Raw genomic sequence first — 19,747 nt, 5'->3', positions numbered from 1 at the left:
CGTCAGCTATGACCTGGTCTGTTATTGGAGTAGGTGAAGCGCACCCTGCACACCGTTGATCCAGACTTGACCGTTGCAGGTTTGAATGATCTTGCAACAGGCTCCTAATTAATGTACGTTTCGCGGAGGTGTCTGGAACCAGTTAACTCCGATAAACGAGGGATTACTGCACTCATATTGGACTATAAATGCACACATGATGATGAAGGAAACAAAATACGTCCTGTGCATGCTGACTTTCACATACAGTATTGAATGTTTCAATCAGCATGAATGGACCTATTTAGAGACACATCCAGGATACACGCTGAGTCTTTTCCTTGGACTTGAGTCAGTCCAAACACCTTTCTCTGACTCCATTACAGTACTCCGAGTTGTTTCAATTTGGCCTGCATGAAACTCAAAACATCCAGGTTTGTACAGTTGAAGCCATGGCTTGCTAAAGTATATGAAATGTGGCATTGCGTTGACTTTTTGCAATATTTTCTTTAAAAGAGATGTTATTTTGAAGGCAGCATATGATACGATGCACCAAATTCTACTACTACTTCAGTTTAGGAGTACATTTTGTCCCGGGCAGAGAAAATCTGAAGTGATTTCAATTTGAGCCCTCTTTGCTACAAAGTATTCTCCTATTGAACACATTGCAACCCATTACTTTCCCTAACATGATCCCAGTAGGTGGCAGGCCTCAAAGCAAGAATGGATGTGTAGCTGGAGAAAACCCACGCACACACGGGGAGAACATGCAAACTCCGAGAATGTAACCCGGGTTTCCTGACTAGGGATGAGTCAGATATTATACAGGAGTATTCGTTATGGATAATGCATTTTTGGATGCGAGTATGAAACGACTACATTTCATCATAATCCGTATTCATGGTTAAAGAAAATGTTCATTACGTATTCATTCTTTCGCCTCTGCAAGTGGGGGGTCACAGTGCGGCATCTAATTCGGCAAGTTAAAAACAGCTCATGTTACGTTGGTCACACTGCCTCCACTTTGTTAGGTTTTCTTCAGTTCGCCTCTCGTTTGGTTTGTATCAAAAGTGACTTGGTAAACTTGTCTCGTAACGTATGCAGGCTTTTGTGACGTCAGTCACTTATGCATGAGCGCTATTTTATTTGAAATGTATTTCTGTCTTATTCCATGAAGTCATCATAAAACAAGTTTTTTTTTGTCAATTTACACAGACAGTGGTAATATGAACTGATTTGGCTGTCGCAGTGACTGGCCACAACATTAGGTACACCTCTGCAGTGGCTGCATCGAACTCTCTGCCTGTATGGCTATGGTGAAATACTACAGTCTTCTCAAGATGCTACAGTATGCACATTGTAATCTTAAAATCAGCACTGGTCATCTTGAAGGGGCTAGTGACACTTTTGACAATTGAGACACAGGTGAGGGTCTTTAAAAGAATTCTCAATAGAAGTGAGACTGAGTTGGAGGGCGGCTACAACAGAGCCAAGGGCCACATTAATAGATGATGGTTTCACCCAGGAGACACCACTAACCTTGGTCGCATCATTTCTTTTGGACCTAAAATGGAACCTTGAGGCACACGTTTAGAGATGGTAAGTGGTTCTGATACAACATTTTTTGAATTCACCCGCTGTACACAGTTGTAGACTCTTGAACAGACCAATGTTAGACAGCCAAAACTAAACAATGTTGTCATTTCTTGAAACAAAAGCCTTTACCAGATCTAAGAAAGCAGCTATAAAAACCTGTTCATCGTCTATGGATATGATAACATCATTGAGGATCTTAAGCGTAGCAGTGATGCATCCTTGGTCAGTTCTGAACTCTGACTGCAGGTCTGACAAGATATGGTTGGTGTTAGCTGTTTGTGAACACTGTCATCTTAATAAAAGTCTTTTAAAGGCTGAAATTGGCCATGTAGAAACCTGCAGAGACCCTGTCAACCTTTCCAAAATTTAAATATTCAGCTTATTCAGGCTGGTGAGCAAAACATCCCCACATTTTCTGTAACAACATTCCCTTTTGTGGGTACCTACAACAAATACATGAGGGGGCAATATGACAACATTGGGGTTTTACAGGGTTTGCTATGGTGATGGACAGGCTGACAGATGAGGTTAGACAAGAATCTCCATGGACCATATGTTTGCAGATGACATTGGGATTTGTAGTGAGAGTAGGGAACAGGTGTAGGAGATGATAAAAGAGTGGAGGTTTGACCTGAAAAGGAGAGGAATGAAGATTAGCCATAGCAACGACTATATGTGTGTGAATGAGCGGGACCCAAGTGGAAGAGTGAGGTTACAGGGAGAAGAGATACAAAAGGTGGAGAATTTTAAGTACTTGGAGTCAACAGTTCCGAACAATGGAGATTGTGAAAAGGAGGTGAAGAAGCGTGTGCAGGAAGGATGGAACGGATGGAGAAAAGTGTCAGACGTGATGTGATAGAAGAGTTTCAGCTACAATGAAAGGAAAGGTATACAAAACTGTGGTGGGAACAGCCATGTTGTTTGGTCTCGAGACAGGAAGCAGAACTCGAGGAAGCAGAGACGAGGATGCTGAGGTTCTCATTGGGAGTGACCAGGATGGATAGGATCAGGAAGGAGTACATTAGAGGGACATTACATTTTGGAGATAAAGTCAGAGAGACCAGACTAAGATGGTTGGGACATGTCCAGAGAGATAGGGAATATATTGGTAGAAGGATGCTGCCAGGTAGGAGGCGTAGAGGAAGACCAAAGAGGAGGTTTATGGATGTAGTGAAGGAGGACATGAGGGTAGTTGGTGTGAGAGAGACAGATGCAGAAGACAGGGTTGGATGGAGGAGATTGATTTGCTGTGGCGACCCCTGAAGGGAAAAGCCCAAAGAGAAAGAAGAGGAGTTTTACAGGGTTAATCAGTTTTTACTACGTCCACATTTCTCAAGTGATTCCAACTATTCCAACAACAAAATATTCAACTCATTCAAAACGTTTTTTGCTCATTTTGTGCCCCAAAATGACCACGGAATAAATGTCTTCTACATTTCTCAAGCCATTCAGGCTAACAGTCAAGCATTCAGGCTAACCCGTACTTCCCATACTTGATAATGAATACCTGACGGGATAGCAGAGGTACTTGAGGTCATGGTCAGAGCAAAGGCATTCCTCTGTGGAGACTGGTAACTCTTTTTGTTGGTTTTGGCTGATGAATCATATGGTTTCTCTCCATGGACCACACGGGGGGAATAACTGCTGGAAGGAAGCCGGTTGACTGCTGGGGTGCCCTTCAGCCATTAAACCTTCCTCACGCTTTTTGTCTTCCTTGGTTCATTTCTACAAAATCATTTTCCAATTCATGTCCCTCTCTGGTCTTTGTCTATGTTGAATGTTTAATGTAAGTTTGCATATGTGAGGTACAGTGTGGACATCCCTACAGTCTGGACATCCTGTATAATGTACACATACATATGCAATCCTGATCAGAATTTTAAGAACAGTTAAAAAAACTGCAAGAATTTACATTTTGCACTGTTGGATTTTAAGGAAGTTCAAAGTACAGCTTCAAAATACACAAACGAGGAATGGAAGTGAGACACAAACTGTTTGCAACAGAGTTAAGCCACAAAATTCAAAGCGTAAAGTGGCGAGGGATTCCTGCTGTTGTATAACATACTGTATGCATTTTTGTCGAGAATTTAGGAGTATCGTGTATTTTGCAATCCACCAAAAAACAAAATCAACACACACACACACCTACACACACTTCTGGCTATCCTGTAACAAATTCACCTTGACACCATCGTTGAAATATGCTTCTTTCATCCAAGGTCAATAATGTGATTACTACTATCCAATAAGTAAAATCACCTTGATAAGGTGAAATAAGTCATATATTGCTTCCATAACGTCTGCAATGAAATTCATAGCCAAAAGACAATTTAAACTTCAAAACTATTTTTCTCACCTTGAACTTTAACTTGGTTGGGAGTGCAAGTAGGACACGCCATGAGGTGAAACTCTTCAGTCTGGTGCATGCTGTAGTCAGTACTGGCCACCACCACCTGATCTCCAGGTTGCCATCCGACTGGCTGGTCAGCAAGCTCCAGAATGGTGCTGTTGGACAACAGGTCAATGGAAATGGACGCCTGAGGACGAACTACAGAATGAGAGATAGAGAGTTAGTAACTGTTATTTTGTCAGTCGGGTGATGTCCTTTCATTATTAAAAAATAACTACTTTTTTAACTTTTTTTACGGACGCAACACCAGAGTTTCTCCTATAATTTGGTTTCAAATGTACGTATATGCAGGCTCCAAACCAAGCAACCACGAGTGGCCTGGTGCTTGTGTGTCTCACTGATTTTGACTTTTAATCCAATCCACTATATTTATATAGCACATTTTATAAACAGAGTTTCCAAAATGCTGCACAGACTAGTAAAATAAAAAGTACAAATAAAATACAATAAATAAAGGTACAAATTGAATTTAATCCAAAACTAAAAGATCAAATAAGAAATAAAAAAGCAAAATAGATATTACAATATTAAAAACAAGAAGCAAAGCAATACAAGTATAAAAATAAAACCAATTAAAATAAAAAGAAAGAATTAAAAAACCATATGACTCACTCCGAGTTAAAAGCCAGAGAATAAAAGTGGGTTTTAAGACGAGACTTAAAGCTTTCGATGTTGGGGCCCTTTTTTACTTGGGAGGAGAGAGAGTTCCATAGCTTGGGGCCAACCACAGAAAAGGCTCGGTCTCCCCTGGTCTTAAGTCTCGTCTTGGGCACCACAAATTGAAGCTGGCCCTCGGACCTAAGTTATTCTTGCAAAAAAAAAAAAATCTACTGCTGATGTTTAAGTGTTCTTGTTAAATTATATTCTTTAAATGTGCCGTGGGCCATTAAAAAAACAGCTGCAGGCACACTATAACATAACACTGTTTTATAATAACTTCTTAGCTTTGTCTATGTTGGATTAGCATTTGTAAAAAAAAATATCAAAACGGTGTTTGATTTTCTTTTTGTATGTGACCCTCGGAAAGTGAAAATTAAAAGTATGAACTCGGAGGTTGGCCTGTGGCAGAGTGATGTGGTGGTTAACTAACAGTGGTGGTCCATGCCGTTGTTGTGCCCAAGCACGTACATGCAAACAAACTCAGTCAGATTTTAAAAATGTGGTTAAAATAAAGAATCTATGAACTCTGAGCTGAGGCTTCACAATATAGTGTCTTAGAATTCCAGTCACACACAAACTCTGCTTCTTTCACTATGTTGACTGATTTGGACTGTTTTTTCCACCTATTTAATGACTAAACAATTGCTTTCACACTATACAAGATAAATATCTATGTGGTCACTTCATGCGTGCATTCACCCACATAAAACTACTTGTTTCTAGCAAATAGGAGTATATTTGTAGATTGGAAAAATCTAGAAGATGTCTAATAGCAATCACATTACCCAGTTTCCCACACAGGAAGCGGACTCTGTAGTTGTGGCACAGGCCATGAGCTTGGTCCTTATTGCGGCAGACAAAGCCATAATCTTTATCATTTTTGTGGATCACATCGCCTGTCTGGTTTGACGAGATGCCATCGTGGGTTTCGGCCTGAAGAGAACACACACAAAAAGGACAATTACTCTTTATAGCTGCTTTCAAATAGCTAAATACAGACGTGATGCACGCACTCCCCTGAATGATTAATGCATTGTCCATAGGTATGAATGTGAGTGTGAATTATTGTTTGTCTATATGTGCCCTGTGATTGGCTGGGTCAGCTGGGATAGGCTCCAACATACCCCTGGACACAAACGAGCATAAGCAGCAAAAAAAATTAGATGGAATGAGCCTATCTCCATATTATTTTACATTTGTCCACCATAGTATGATTATGTACTGTTTCATTGATAGCAGAGCATTTGCAAGCTGATGCCTGTCCTTTTGTTCTGCACCGAAAATGCATCGAAATGCACAACAAACTTGACGACATAAACACAAAATAACAGTGACTATTACTGATCACTGGTCTGGTTTTACTGGTCTGAAGACTTTTTTTAAAAAGAAGATTAAAGACACACCTTTTTCATCAGGCTTTTAACAAATATTTTAAACTCTTCTTACGTTTTTATCTTTTTAGTCCTATTTTATGCTTTTAGTCTTTAGCTTAACTCCAGTGTTTCCTCGGGGGGGTCCTCCACACTGGGGGCTGTGTCGGGTCTGCTGATGGGGGTGCTGTCCTTGGGTCCCTTTGACCTGGCCAGCTGGAGGTTCCTCCCTTTGATGTGGGGGTCCACCTGTCTGTCGGAGTCAGGGGGCCTGGGTGCTGGTGCCCCGATGGCATGGGCTGCGGCTCCTCCCAGTGTGGACGGCCCCAATGGTGGCGTTTCCTTGATCCTCAGTGCCATGCCATGTCTGCCATGTCTCCCTACTGTGTGTGATTGTGTGTGATTGTGTGTGTGTGTGTGTGTGTGTGTGTGTGTGTGTGAAGGGTGGGAGGTAGGGGCTTTCTTTTTAATTGTTTTCTTTTTAATTGTGGTAATTGTTTTTAATTCTGTAAAGCACTTTGTGTTGCATGCCCTTGCAGGAAAAGTGCTATACAAATAAAGTTGATTTGATTTGATAGTGGAATACGTTTGTACTTTCATTGTGAACCAAAACGGAGCGTGTGCGTTTCTGCATCATCATGCTTTCCACTTTCTACTCAGCCCGTGAATGATGTTTTGTGACTTTCACTCATGATTTTAATGGTCAGATGTTGGCATAACGTACATGACACACAACAGAAGGGGGTAAGCCATAAAAAAGGCTGCTGCTGGTTTCACTTGCTGTTTTGCCACAGGCGTTGGATGCATAGTGGAAAGACTGGGCTGCTTATCTTTTAAGGAAGGCAAACATCTGCTGTGTTATATATAGTGCGACTGTGTCATGTACCAGCATTCTAGCGGCGAGATGGACCAAAGTGACCCACAACTGGAGTCGGATATCACATCAATGTCTGCATTAGGGTAATGTGGTAGAACCAGCATGGATTCCATTTACCTGAATGTCCAGTGGACTCTTACACAGTCGGTCAGGATAGGCTTGATGCAGATCTGTTAGCTTCTCCCAGTCGCCGGATCCCCTCTCATCATCCCTGTCAAACCATTCTGTCCACTCAGCCTCTGTACGGAACACACACACATGTACACATATTGGTGGCGAATGTCGGATTTCTTCATGTCAAAGTCTTGTCCTGCAGTCTGCATGTATTTTGATAGTCTGGGGTCAAGTGGACCATGTGAAAACACAGGGACACTACCATTGTGAATTTAAAACTACTGTGATTTCTGATGTATAAGACGCACGTGTTTAAGCCGCACCCACTGAATTTAGAGCTGCTGGGCTCTGGGGTCCTCTAGGTCCCTCTAGTGGATAGAGGCAACATTGCAGCGCTCCCGCAACAATAACTAATTCAATACTTTTCATTCATTCATTTTCTACCACTTATCCTCACGAGGGTTGCAGGCGTGCTGGAGCCTATCCCAGCTGACTTTGTGTGAGAGGCGAGGTACACCCTGGAATGGTCGCCAGCCAATCACAGGGCACATATAGACAAACAACCATTCATACTCACATTCATACCTATGGACAATTTGGAGTCGCCAATTAGCCTAGCATGTTTTTGGAATGTGGGAGGAAACGAAGAAACTGTGCAAACTCAACACAGAGATGCCCGAGGGGGGAATCAAACCCAGGTCTCCTAGCTGTGTGGGCTGCACGCTGACCATTCTTTCACCGTGCAGCCATTAAAAAAAAAAAAGACTTAAAAAGAGATGTTTTTCATTTTTATCTTGTTTTGGTACTTTCCTTGTATATTTCCTACCTAGCTTTTTAAGTTTCTGTGTGATGATTTCTTAGTAAAATGACAACCTGTTTTTGTAGCTTGTTGTGAGTTCACTTATAGCTCGTGGTTGCAAAAGCTACCGCTTCCTCACAGACTCGCAAGCGAAACAGTGTTAAAACTATTAATTGTAGTTCTATTCTAGCTGCACCACTGTATAAGCCAATGGTTTCAAGGCTTAATAAAATAGTAGTAGTAATAATTCATAATTCTCAGTGTTTACGGAGTATTATGGTATTATGGAACAATGGTACTCTGCACTGGTCAATAGGTGTCAGTAATGTTACATTGATGACATAATAGATGCTGCAGGAAGTACTGTACAGAACAGGAAGTAAAAAAACAACAACAAAGCTCCCAATGCTAATGTACATCCATCCATGCGTGAGTTTAATTATGTCTTATTATTATGACTACTGTATTAGTAATAGGAGTGTAAAAGTGATTATAGGGGTGTTATGTCATGTTGAGAGGGCTCTAATAATGTTATAAAACAAATTACAAAAATTTCACTGAAATTAACAGCATAAACAAGGGATTACTGTACATGAAGAAATACAAACTTACTGATGGATTTAAATAATTATATTTCATAATAATATTGAATTTTGGGGAAAGACAACATTTGCCATTTGTAGATTAAATGCATCTTTTACGTTGTATTTATTAAATATGCAATGTGCAGGACACTGTGCTTATTAAAGTTTTTTTTATTGTGCATTTATACATTTTATGACCTGGAGACACAAATGGCGGCTAATATGTGTGATGCCGCCACTATTTGGGTGCACATGTGCTCATGTTTGTATGCCTGGCTAATTTCTTTCATAAGCACACTTTGTAGCAGATAAAAGATGAGAAGTGTCTAATTGGAATCAGATATGAAGGGGTTGGCAAAAGCAGAGACAATAACACCACTGAGGCAGACTACTGATGAGAAGATCAATTGCAGCTCAGGAAGACGTGGAAGTGCGGCAACTCAGTAAACAGTGTTGCTTGTGTGTGTGTGTGTGTGTGTGTGTGTGCTTGTGTGGTCCTGATTCTAAGAATACAGATCAATTTCAAGTCAAATATCGGTGGATTTAACACACTGGAAACATCAGTGATGTTTTGTATATAAAGTACGTGATTTGAAAGATGGGCTAAACATAGACGCTAAATTTTTCTTAACTTGGCATGTTTTTGTGTAGCACAAAAGTACTTTGAATTAAATTAACAAACACTCCAGAAAAATGGCATTTACTGTTATGACAAATAAATCAAATCAGGCTTTCCATAGAGATATTTCCCTAGCTTGTTTTCTATGAATTGCTTATATAAAGTAGATATCAAACCACCCACAAATGGCAAAAACCTGCAAATAATTAAGATGACATGCTAATCAAGCTATGTGATACGTCTACGGCACTACTGTACACAGCATCAATTTGCCTAGGGAAGTGCTGTCTATTTCCAATGAATTATGTTGACATTTACACCCATGCTCACACGACAGATACACCTCCCTCCCTCACTGTTCGGTGAGTGAGGGCCTTAACCTGCCACGGTTAAGGTCAGTGTTCATGACTCAACAACGGCTTGCATGGCAGAGTTCCAAGACCAAAACCATCACTGAACAAAAAGAACATTAATGTTTGTCTCAATTTTGCCAGAAAAGATCTTGATAATGGGCGGCACAGCGGTCTAGTGGTTAGCGCGCAGACCTCACAGCTAGGAGACCAGGGTTCAATTCCACCCTCGGCCATCTCTGTGTGGAGTTTGCATGTTCTCCCCATTCTCCCGGTCCAAATATGCTAGGTTAATTAATGCTAGGTAATTGGCGACTCCAAATTGTCCATAGGACAATTTATGATATGATATGATTTAGGATATGAATGTGAGTGTGAATGGTTGTTTGTCTATATGTGCCCTGTGATTGGCTGGCCACCAGTCCAGGGTGTACCCCGCCTCTCGCCCAAAGACAGATAGGATAGGCTCCAGCACCCCCGCAACTCTCGTGGGGAAAAAGCGGTAGAAAATGAATGAATGAATGAAGATCTTGATAATCAAGAAGACCATTGGGAAATGACGCAATCAAAGTTGGACTTTGGAAGGTGTGCATCCCATTACATCTGGCATAAAAGCAATGTCACATTTCAAAAAAGAACATCATAACAATGGTAAAATATGGTGGTGGTAGTGTGATGGCGTGGGGCTGTTTTGCCGCTTCATGACCTGGAAGACTTGCTGTGATAAATGGAACCATGAATTCTGATGTCTGGCCATCTGTTTGTGACCTTAAGCTGAAAACTAACTTGGGTTTTGCAGCAGGACAATGATCCAAAACACACCAGCAGGTCTGAATGGCTGAAGAAAAACTAAATTAAGACTTGGGAGTGACTTAGTCAAAGTCCTGACTTGAGACTCATTGTAAGACTGCAAGTTAACTGCAAGTTATTGCAAATGCTTGATTGCAGTTGTTGCTGCTAAGGGTGGCCCAACCAGTTATTAGGTGACGGGGAAGTTTCAATGTATTGTCATTGACCAAAATAAATTAAAATAAATTAAAATAAATTAAATTTGATTGGTGATCTGAAACATTTCAGTGTGATACCAGGAAGAACACTTTTTCACACCACAGTATTTTGGAGAGTACAAGGTTTTGTTTGCCATTATTGTTCACAAACTTAACATTGTAGAGCTGCAACTCATGACTGGATGGATTAAAGTGAAGCTTGTTGTTTCGATCAATCCAGTAATGGGTTAGACCCTAGACAGGCCAAATCAATATAAAGAAAACACAAACAGTTAGTGGTGTGAAGAGGCAAAAGAGGCAAAAATGTTCAAAGTTAAAGCTGATGGTGTGAATTTTGCCTATAACACAAATATAACAGGTCTGCTTTCATGGATGATTATGGGAATTAAAGAATATACACATTTAAAAGACTCACGTTGAGGATATTTACACTTTTAAATCCAAAAATGATTAATCAAAGGCCAAAATAGTTGTTGATTAATTGGAACAGACATGTTCCATGATTAAACACTGCAAAAAAAAAAAAATGACTCCCTTCTCAGCTGTTTAGTCAGCAATTTTGGAGAAATGTGTCACATACAGTGCTATTTTATATTTGTCTAAGCCGGGTATGTTGAGTAAAGTTTTGTTTGGGAAGTGTGTGGGTGGGTTTTCTACTTCCAAATGCCTAATTATGGCAACAATCAGCACAAAATGGCAGGACTTAAAGATTTTTTTAAGTGGTTAATTCATGGCAGTCTATGCACTAACAAACAGTAGGCATTCAGTCTCTGGGATGCATTTGGATCCAAGCAAAGGTTTGCATGAAAGTGTGAAAGTGCTACCTTGCATCCACTGGCTGCTGGCCGTCACAGTGAAATGCTCCGCTTTGCTCAGTTGAAAAAGACGAGAGCTTCTGGCCTCTGAGGAGGCTTTTGTCCCTGTGGATACAAACAAAAATATTAAGAGTCATATTCTAACAAAAAAAAGTCAACATTTTAGAGGAATAAACTATTAATATTATGAGGAAAAATAAATAAACAACAATTCATTCATTCATTTTCTACCGCTTATCCTCACAAGGGTCGCGGGGGTGCTGGAGCCTATCCCAGCTGTCTTCGGACAAGAGGCGGCGTACACCCTGGACTGGTGGCCAGCCAATCCCAGGGCACATATAGACAAACAACCATTCACACTCACATTCATACCTATGGACAATTTGAATTAATTTTGGAATGTGGGAGGAAACCGGAGAACCCGGAGAAAACCCACGCATGCACGGGGAGAACATGCTAACTCCACACACACATGGCCGAGGGTGGGATTGAACTCAGGTAATAATAATAATGCACAAAAGTTATTTTTATTTTAAATAAATACATAATCATAATTTTATGTAATAATAATAATAATTATAATATGTACAAATATATATATGTATAATGTATACAAATGTCAAAATTATGAGAAAAAAAATTACAAGGGGAAAGGTTAATAAAGACAAAAAAGCCACAATTTGATGTCAATATAATAAAATACATCATTTTAGTAGTATTTCACCTTTATCACAAAGCTGAAGTGCAATTATATATACGTGTAATGTATAATGTGAAATATGTATAACGTCTCCATTTTTCAGTATGTGGCCCTTGCTGGAAAAAGTTTGGACACCCCTGATCGATCATTAAATGCAAGGCAAGCAACACTGTATAGGTTCCTACCTTGATAGACAGCATGATCTTCCACAGCAGAAGACACGTTTCCTTTCACCACAATAAAAGACCATGGATGTCTGAGGAGGACAAGGGACATACTAGAGACAGAAAGACTATGACCAGCAACACCAATATTTTTTCTCTGTATGAAATGTAGGAATTTATGGTATGAATTTCTGCGTGGAAATTGCAGAATTCTGGGACAAGGAAAATTGACATCTTGATTATTTAGTACAATGGTTCCCCTTTTTGAGACTGAATTATTTTCAGTCACATTTACAGTTGGCGAATATACCGAGCCACCAAGAATAAACAAATAAAAAAATTTTTCCTGCTGTACAACAAACCCCACAGCTGCCTGCTGCAGCGCGTCTGCACACTATGACAGTCCAGCACATTTTTAGAGCTTCACCGTGTTGTGGGTCGCAGGAGGGGACATCCCAGAGGATTCATGACGCATGTTGCGTGTAACACAGGTGGTCAAAACACCGCTATGATAGGGAAGATGTAAAAAAAAAGAGAGAACGCAAGAGAACGTATTGCAGGAAATACACTGCTAATAGTATAGAGAGCAGCACTGGTAATGTGATGATGCCCATGTTTGCATGACAGACAAGGACGAGTATGAAAAGTGGATCGTTTTTTTATGAGCTTGTTGGGTATCATGAAGCCATGTCTGAGCCCGGTGACGTCATAATGCAAATTAGATGAGTGAATTTACTCCCATCACAACCTTTGGGGTCATACTGATATTTCTCATTTACAGTATCCACCATAACCCAAGGGGGTGCCTCCCCAGTTTGAAAACCACTGAATTATACAAAGCGGAAAATTTTAGGGGACTGTGTCAAACATAAAGCAATTGCATTCTGAATGTGTGGAATATTTTGATGTAGGATTGGTTGACAAGTCGTTGAACATCAAAAATAGATGAATTTGGGTGCATAATAACATTTCTACAGATTAATTAAAAACGTGGAATTATTTCATGAAGAAGTATTGTTCTGAGGGCAGTAAACTCAAGTCAACATCACAACGTCTGGTGAACGTTGGCTTACTAAAGAGCCTGAGGGTGTGCCACAAATGACAAAGCCTATCTCAGCATGGCAGCTGTGTTGGTGTGTTAGCCAGCAGGGTGGGGAGAGAATGAAACAAAAGTCATTAGGCAGAAACCCCTCTGTCGCTTTGCCATCACTCCCATCTCATTATGCCACCACCATGGAGCAGAGTGCAAATTGGAAACTCTAATCCGAAGCCTTGCTTACTCTTTCCGTGTTTATGAAAGCATCTTCCTGGAAAACGTTACACACTTTAGTCTGAAATTACAAAATGTGTGCACGTGTACACAGTCAGTCACAGTGTTGATCTCCTCCTAATTTTGCCAATTTACATCCTATAAAAACAAGCATATAATAGTAATAATCGATAAAGTCATGTCCTGTCCTGTCATAGTTTTATACATTCATTCAATCATTCATTTTCTACCGCTTATCCTCAGGGGTCGCAGGGGTGCTGGAGCCTATCCCAGCTGTCTTCGGGCGAGAGGTGGGGTACACCCTGGACTGGTGGCCAGCCAATAACAAGGCATATAGACAAACAACCATTCACACTCACATTCATACCTATTGACAATTTGGAGTTGCCAATTAACCTAGCATGTTTTTGGAATGTGGGAGGAAACCGGAGTACCCGGAGAAAACCCACGCATGCACGGGGAGAACATGCAAACTCCACACAGAGATAGACGAGGGTGGAATTGAACCCTGGTCTCCTAGCTGTGAGGTCTGCGCGCTAACCACGCGACCGCCGTGCAGTCCTAGTTTTATACAATACATCATAAATACGATCAAACACATTGCCGTAATGTACGTATGTATTAACAAGGTGTTGACAATCTTCCCCTAGCTAGTTCGATGCTAAATCGCAAATGCTAGCACAACACTGGACTTCAAACACGGTCATCACATTGACAGCCGGTCAATAGAAGCTGTAACTCCAATTTTACAGGGTCAGGCAAAATGATCTTACACATCTGTAGGTTAACTAAAAGGCAAATAAAGTAAAGAAACAAAAAAAAATGTTTTATTTTTTAACAGTACATATAATGTCATTTTGCTTTGTTTCTTTACAATGCCATTGTTTTTCGTTTCTTTGTCAGTTGCTGCCATGAATTAGACTGGTGAGCGTTGCGCTTTCATTGTGGAAACGTTTATCAAAACAAACGAATCTGTAACTGCAACACAACGAGTGTTCCGTTTGTACTTCAATCTTGGTAGACATGATCCCGTTATGTTATGGTTACCAACTTCAGAGCTACTGGATCTGCATTGAAATGAAAATCAACCGGCCGACTTTGCAACACCAGAACTGATTTAATTTTTAAAACACAATGAAACAGAACTGCATTATATGTACTTTTTGAAAATAAAAACACTTTTTTTTGTTTCTTTATTTGCCTTTTATTTAACCTACAATTGTGTCAGATCATTTGCCTGACTCTGTAGCTGGCAGTTCAATGCAAAAATAATCAGAAAGATTTAAAATGTCAAAACCACTGGTTAGTTGGGCCACTCTTATGCCAAGGTAGCACTGTATATGGCAATAAAAACAATACCTGCACTGCTCCAGTCTCTGGCAGGCCATGGAATCCATGATAAATCAAACACAACAACAGTAGATCCAAATACCTTTGGTCTTGCTACAAGAGCCATGTGCCAGGGTTTTGAAGCTAACTTTACCAATCTAAATACTCTTTTCTTTCTCTAATTCTGCTTCAATCAAACTACGGTGTGGGCCGAGGGTCAAACAGGAGGAGCGCATGTTAATCGCGCCTCAAAAAAATTACCGCCTTTAGAGGAAACTTCTGTGAATGTGCCATTAACGCGTTAACTTTGACAGCACTAAGTCTAACCAGAAAAATCAAAAGAGCAAATACTGAAGTTCATAATAATATACCACCTATATCACAAAGCTGAGATGCTGTTTTTCTTGAAATATACGCCTCGGCATGTGTGTTGCATCCTTTCATTTTTTAGTACTGGCAACCCCCCACATTCATTGATCTTTGACTTATTTATGATGTCATGCATTTACCGAAATCCTAAATTTCCGATGTGCTGACTGCCAAGTTTGGTGATGATCCTTTTGGCCGAGTCCTCTAAGTTGTTTGAGGCCTCATCACTGACCACCATGGCGACGATGAGGCCCGTCTCCACGTCGTCGACATACTTTGCAAGCCGATGACTCTCCTCCTTGCTGCGATACGTGTCAAATCTACGGGTTGTGAAATCAAAGTTACTGTGGATACAAATGTCTGGAAGTTTTCTTAGACTATACACAACCCGTTATTTGGAGATATAGCGTTTTCACTGGGGCTGTCAAAATTAACACAATGAATTTCATTAACATTTGAACGCAATACAGAACACTCGGGGATCTTTAGCACTCAGCTTTGCATCCCGTCTCACCTGTCGTCTCTCAAAACCTCCCCATTCTTGGGGTCAACGACGTGGACAATCATGCCTCGGTTCCCCCAGCTCCTCTCAAACAGGTACTTGTTTTGCTTGCTCTCTCCAGGGTGGAGGGTTTTGTTGAGAAAAGTCCATGACAGCTTCTTAGCCCCGTGGATCTCCAAAGAACCACCAGTCCCCACGCCGATGTACTTGCGGCCAAAGTAGGTGTGCTCCTGATCACTGTCATCTGACCTGAGAGCAGCAGTGTGCAGATATGTTCTTATGAATAATAAAATAAGCAACACAGAAGGAGAAAACTAATATAGTAGAAAACTATATTTTTTTCTGCAATGGTGTATAATGTGAATGTGTATTAATTATAGAAAGAAGGTTAAATAGACAAACAACCATTCAAACTCACATACTTATGGACAATTGAGAATCTCCGAGTATGCATATTTTTACAACGTGACAGGAAGTCGGAGTAAACCACTCCAGGGAGTGAATGAAAAATTTATTTTGGTCTTGGTGCTTTATGTGGCATTACATTTCCAAAAAAAAGAAATACAAATGAATACATAATGAACACTGGATATATTTGATACAAATCTTGTATTTACATGTTTTCAATGTAGTTTACCTTCCAAACAGTGAAATGGTGAGGTTGCCCTTGTACGGACAATCTGGGCTTCCAATGTGCAATGCCCCTTTGTTCCCAATAAGAATGTGTTTTGTTCGAAGAAGAATGGGCCGGTTGGTGTCAGCAATCACCAGCTTTCCTGCACAGGTGGGAGACACAAATAAAGAGAGAAAAGATGGAGAGGTCGCATTGAAGCCTTCTGGCACAGTTTTCATGCTCCGGTGCTCACAGACACCTTCTGTTTCCTACCATTTGTCCCCTCTACCACAGGAGCTCCACAGTACTCCACAGTACAGGCATAGGTCTTGTTTTTGCCACATTAGCCTCTTTGATCACCAAGAAACAGACCCTTGCATTTTGCACATTTCATGACATAATAGCACAAATCTTCACTTTGAAGAACATCTTCTCTGAAGGTTCTTGCTGCTTAAACCGAGCAGAAAGCTTTGAAATCATCGAAGAAAACACAAGACAACTAATCCCCTTTTTTGTGAGAGACAAAGTCATGACGACTCTTAGTTATGTACTCTAGCGCGGGTGTGTGCAATGACATTTTTCCAGGAAATATTCCTCTGAGTAAACAAAACGTTACATAAAAATAATTTACATTTTAAATCAGATTAATTAGTTTTCAAATTAATTAGTCACGATTAATCACCATGTGTCACTATGTCTGAAACATGCCCATTTTTACTGTATTTATATTGAAAGACAAATTATAGTGAAGGATTATGTATATTTGTATGTACTAACAGCTCCAAAATTTTAATCAAATTAAGAAATAGCACACATGTCTGAAAATCCCTGTACCTAACATTCATTCATTCATTTTCTACCGCTTTTCCCTCAATTCTCGCCTGAAGTCAGCTGGGATAGCCTCCAGCATACCCCCACGAATCTACTGAGGATACGCGGCATAGAAGATGGATGGATGGATGGATGAATGGATGGTTCCTTTAATAGCAGAATACCTGAACCTGACCTGAACTGTTTTACTATGAGCAATGAGGAGTTGCGTTCAAAACCTCCACTCATTCAACATGACTTCACATGTTTTGAGTGAATTTTATGGGATTTCCCAGCATCATTAAATGCAATAAAATATACTGAGAGTTAAGGGTTACAAGGTGAGTGACAAGAACATCCACTTATTGTTTTTTTTTTTGCATTTCTGTTTTATACCGGGGTCACCAACCTTTTTGAAACAGTGTTACTTCTTGGGTCCTGATGAATGCAAAGGGCTACCAGTTTGATACACACTTCTAAAATACACAATTTCCCTTTAACTATATCTTATTCTGAATAATTAATGATATTCGTCAACCCTACTGCAATGCTTATAAGCTAGCAGTTAGCAACATAACAACAACATCTCAGTTATAAGCAGCACACTAAACACACTGAAATAGCATGCTAGCAATAGCACAAATTAGTGGCAATGGCTAACTTAGCTCAGCTGTTAGCGACCAGCTTTGCACCTGAATCCCAACACACTCCAATATGACGGTGCAAAAAGCGTCTAGTATTGAAAGAATGAGAAATAACCAGGTTATTCGCGTTAAGCGCACATTATTAGTTGAACATCAAATGTTACGACAACTCTCACGTCTGTGAGACTGCCCTGGTGCATTCAGGTGCCCATCTAGTGTCGTAAATGGGAGGTTTAATCATATTCACATAAAGCAGCAAAAGAGAATGGACACAAGTAAACCGGTCTTTCGTACAAATATTTCAAATATTTTCAAATATATTGTCCTTTCCTGTTTACATGTAATTGTGATTTAAACAAGAATAACAACGAAAAAAATTAGATGCAGCTCGCAGGTTGTTGTGATGTTCGGGGTGTCAGTGAAAGCATCTCGAGATCTGTTTAGTGAGGAAGTGTTCCGATGACGAACGAAGTAGACGTGTTTATGTTTACAGTTGAGATACATAAATGGTGTATGAATTGCACTGTTGTTGATGTGTTCAGCTCAGAATAATGTTATAAAGAGACGACAGAGTCTGCGTGACTCTGTGGGGAGATACACTGTGTCGCCGTCTGTCAGAGCGGTGACTTGTCATGGCTTGTCATAATGCGCATGCGTTCATTACTAAAAAAATAATAATTACGCAATTAATGAAATAAATTAGTTGCCGCCGTTAATGCGTTATGACATTTTCACAGCCCTAATAAAAATATGTATGTAACATGTTATATGTAGTATATATGTGTATACAGTATAACATAATATTATATGTTTGAGTAACATGCTGTATGTGAATTAACTTCAGAATTCACACCATTATGGGAATATGTTATTATTGTTTATTCTTACCTCCATTTTGGATCTCAATGGAGTGTACGGTAGCAGAAGTGGTGAGGAGAACCTTCCTGCCGTAACCGATGACGACACGATGATGCTCACTATGTCCAGGCATCCATGGCTTTAGTCCTGGCTCTTTGTCCGGACACACTGACAGAAACAGCAAGAAAAAACTGATTCTGTGCAACGGGAAATCTGTTGGTATGTGTAAAGTTCCAATTATTAAAAGATAATAGAAGTAAAATCATCTGTTTTAAGTTTATTTAAATTGTGGATCACTGGAAATATGATTCGTTTTAGTAGTACACATGAGTAAAAAGAAAGTATACATAGAAACATTGATGCATAAATAGATGATGATAATAGAAAAATACTTCAAGATCATCACATCGCAGGCATATGAATCGTAATCAGCCACCCCTTGTTCTAACACGAGTTCTTCTGGAGCACTGCTAAAAAGTACTGCCAAAAAAACAGCAATCAAAAACATAACAAGTATGAATTTGACAAGCATGTGGTTAGGAAATTATTTCACATAGATAAGCTTAATTATACTAAACTCAATTATAATTCCTTTAAAAAGCTTCATGCTTCTTCTGTTATCTGAAGTGACAGTTTTATTCCAGTCATGTACTTAACAAAGAAAAAAAATAATTACATCGGATTTAATATTTCCATCAGCCAAGATTGCTTGAGCACATATTCTTAAGTTTGCTTATCACATCCTATTACAGAGATGTGGGGACACATTGTGGAGGTCGCATAAATATCATCGTAGCTACATTGTTATTCAAAACAAGCATCCGCAACAGCAGTTGTTTGAACAGTGTGGCGGCCTGCCACAAATGCATTTGGATGGCCACAAATACATTTGGTGCTACCTGTTGGCCAGTGACGTGCGGTGAGCTTCATCGCTGGTGAAGCAATGACCCCTATTCACAATCCTTATGTGAAACATAAACACATATTTTTTTTCCCTTTTCTGTGCATTCTAATGAGAAAAAACAAGTTAGTATGAGTTAGCTAACAATGCACGTCATGTGTGCTAAAGCCCTAACCAAAAACGGCAACAGTGTCCATTTACATAACTGACTTGTATTTTAACCAAACTATGTCGATATTGTTGCTGTAGCAGCTAACACAAAAAAAATCGATTTATCTGTCGGAGCAACACAACAACTCGGTAGCCGCTCGTCTCAGCATCAATCCCAGATGGAACAGACAGAAGAGTAGATACCTAGCTCTCCATTTCGTGACGGAGACTCAACAAGATGCTCGTTTACTGTCAGC

General features: G+C 40.0%; 1 protein-coding gene across 2 annotated transcripts in view; it reads right to left on the bottom strand.

The window, feature by feature from the left end:
* LOC131132144 (cell migration-inducing and hyaluronan-binding protein-like) overlaps positions 1-19,747 on the bottom strand; it is a 114,542-nt gene that overhangs the window by 29,477 nt on the left and 65,318 nt on the right. Inside the window, exons 3-11 of one of the 2 annotated variants that reach the window (XM_058077488.1) lie at positions 18,470-18,607; positions 16,152-16,290; positions 15,527-15,763; positions 15,153-15,332; positions 12,066-12,136; positions 11,190-11,285; positions 7,010-7,131; positions 5,431-5,578; positions 3,932-4,123 (exon numbers count right to left, since the gene is read on the bottom strand). In XM_058077488.1, the coding sequence (XP_057933471.1) occupies positions 3,932-4,123; positions 5,431-5,578; positions 7,010-7,131; positions 11,190-11,285; positions 12,066-12,136; positions 15,153-15,332; positions 15,527-15,763; positions 16,152-16,290; positions 18,470-18,607 (1,323 nt within the window). Of the gene's footprint in view, positions 1-3,931; positions 4,124-5,430; positions 5,579-7,009; positions 7,132-11,189; positions 11,286-12,065; positions 12,137-15,152; positions 15,333-15,526; positions 15,764-16,151; positions 16,291-16,400; positions 16,408-18,469; positions 18,608-19,747 lie in introns of those variants that run through there. The other variant, XM_058077489.1, reaches the window with a different exon arrangement.

The sequence above is a fragment of the Doryrhamphus excisus genome, chromosome 7 (genome assembly GCF_030265055.1).
Source record: "Doryrhamphus excisus isolate RoL2022-K1 chromosome 7, RoL_Dexc_1.0, whole genome shotgun sequence".
NCBI classification, from domain to species: Eukaryota; Metazoa; Chordata; class Actinopteri; order Syngnathiformes; family Syngnathidae; genus Doryrhamphus; species Doryrhamphus excisus.
The sequence above is the reverse complement of the archived record's forward strand: the minus strand, read 5'-3'. Positions and strand labels throughout refer to the sequence as shown.